The following is a 1650-nucleotide window of genomic DNA, read 5'->3' as shown; positions in this document are numbered from 1 at the left end:
AACTCTGCTTCGTTTCCTAGGGATGAAGCGTTTCTGAGTAAATCAGGCAGTTCTCTCATGTATTCATTTTTCAGGAGCATGTTCATTCCTCCCGAGCCCCGCAGTTACAGAAGGGAATCAGTAACTTCCACTGGGGACGACCCAACAGCAGACACTGACGGTGCCCCTCACTGTATCCCCGCTATTAAATAAATGGTCGGCCCATTAAACACTGCCATTTTAGTCATGTTTCATTTTTTATATATAAATAACAATCAGGTAATCCTCCAGTGAACGAGCTCCCTTTTACTATCAAAAAGACCTCCTACATTTTACCAGCCAGAACCTAAAACTTGTAAAGCGCTGAGCACTGCAAAGGCTGGTAGGAGCAGGAAATCTGGGCAAAGCATTAATCCTGAAGAAAATAAGGTAGGGCATGGCCTCGGCCCCAAACCGAGCAGGCTAAACACCCTGCTACAAGCGCTCTTTCATGTTATACCAAGTTCCGATGGATTAACATGCACCAACTCCAGCATGGACTGAAGCCTGTTAGGGAATCACGTATCCAGCTTATCAAAAGCAGAGATAGAAAATAAATCGTTCAGCTAAAACAGTATTTACCTTCCGCTTTTTTATAGCTCCATTTGTACCTGATACAGCTTCGCACAGTCGGCTTATTGCTTCCCTGCAAATAGAAAAATACAGTACAAACTGTTGGATCATTTCACATGCATCATCTGTAACAGAGCCAGCAACCCTGCCATTTGTTGTTATCGTCCCACTTATAAACACTTAAATCTTCTGGAAGGTCCTTCACAGTTGTTTTTCTTTCTTCTTTCCTCCTACTGTTAAAAAAAACACAACTATTTAATAAAAGACAATGATTCAGCAGCCTGGTTTGGGTTGCTTCTTTTTCTTCATAAAACACATCAGTTTCACCTAATGAAAATTTGGGGTTTTTTTTTAGAAAAAAACCAAACATCAACTAACCACAAGAAACTCAAACAACCTAACGCCTTCAAATCCTTTTTCTCAGCACGGTCTCTTGCTTGGCAGGGAGGATCTCTGCCCTGCCTTAATCCTTCTTATTTAGAGCAGCAGGGGCATGCTGAGTGAGCCCAGCTGGGTGCCCCAACTGCTTTTCTGGTGTTAGGGGTTTCTCTTTTTTAAAAAAAAAAGAAAGTGGGGAGACAAAAAAGGAGGAGTAATCAGCTTCTCCAGTTCTTTTTCAAATCTGTGGTCTCAGTCCGTATCTTTCCATCTCTGGCAGGTATGTCCCAAACTAGACATCCTTTCCCAGCCACCCACCATTCTACAGGCGCCTCTCAGTTAGGGGAGCAGAAGGGTAAGGCATAAAGCACTCACGGTGTTTATTGGTCTCTACCAAAGACAGCTGAATGACACATTTAATATGACAAAGTGGCGCGCTGCGCCTGTTTCCCACACGTGAAGAAAGAAAATTCTGATACATGCTCGGGCAGGTGACCGGTTTGGACATACGGCGGAGCACTCGACTGCCCTGACTGAGGTTAGCACAGCAGCTGGAAAAAACCCTCTTGCTGGCAGTCGCCGGCCTTCCCCTGACTGATACTTACTGTTTTGAAGTCAAGGGAAAAATGGTGACTTACTGGGCTGGGATGTGCTCAGCAAGTTTCCTTAACCTTGCCTGGA

At 44.4% G+C, this 1650-nt stretch overlaps 1 protein-coding gene across 1 annotated transcript in view; it reads right to left on the bottom strand.

Moving 5' to 3' along the window:
• The window catches only part of SHC4 (SHC (Src homology 2 domain containing) family, member 4), a 33570-nt gene that overhangs the window by 14711 nt on the left and 17209 nt on the right, over positions 1–1650 (bottom strand). Inside the window, 1 exon segment of the mRNA XM_009330944.1 lies at positions 601–664. Coding sequence (XP_009329219.1) covers positions 601–664 — 64 coding nt within the window.

This window comes from Pygoscelis adeliae, unplaced genomic scaffold (genome assembly GCF_000699105.1).
Source record: "Pygoscelis adeliae isolate BGI_AS28 unplaced genomic scaffold, ASM69910v1 Scaffold318, whole genome shotgun sequence".
In the NCBI taxonomy this organism is placed as follows: Eukaryota; Metazoa; Chordata; class Aves; order Sphenisciformes; family Spheniscidae; genus Pygoscelis; species Pygoscelis adeliae.
The sequence above is the reverse complement of the archived record's forward strand: the minus strand, read 5'-3'. Positions and strand labels throughout refer to the sequence as shown.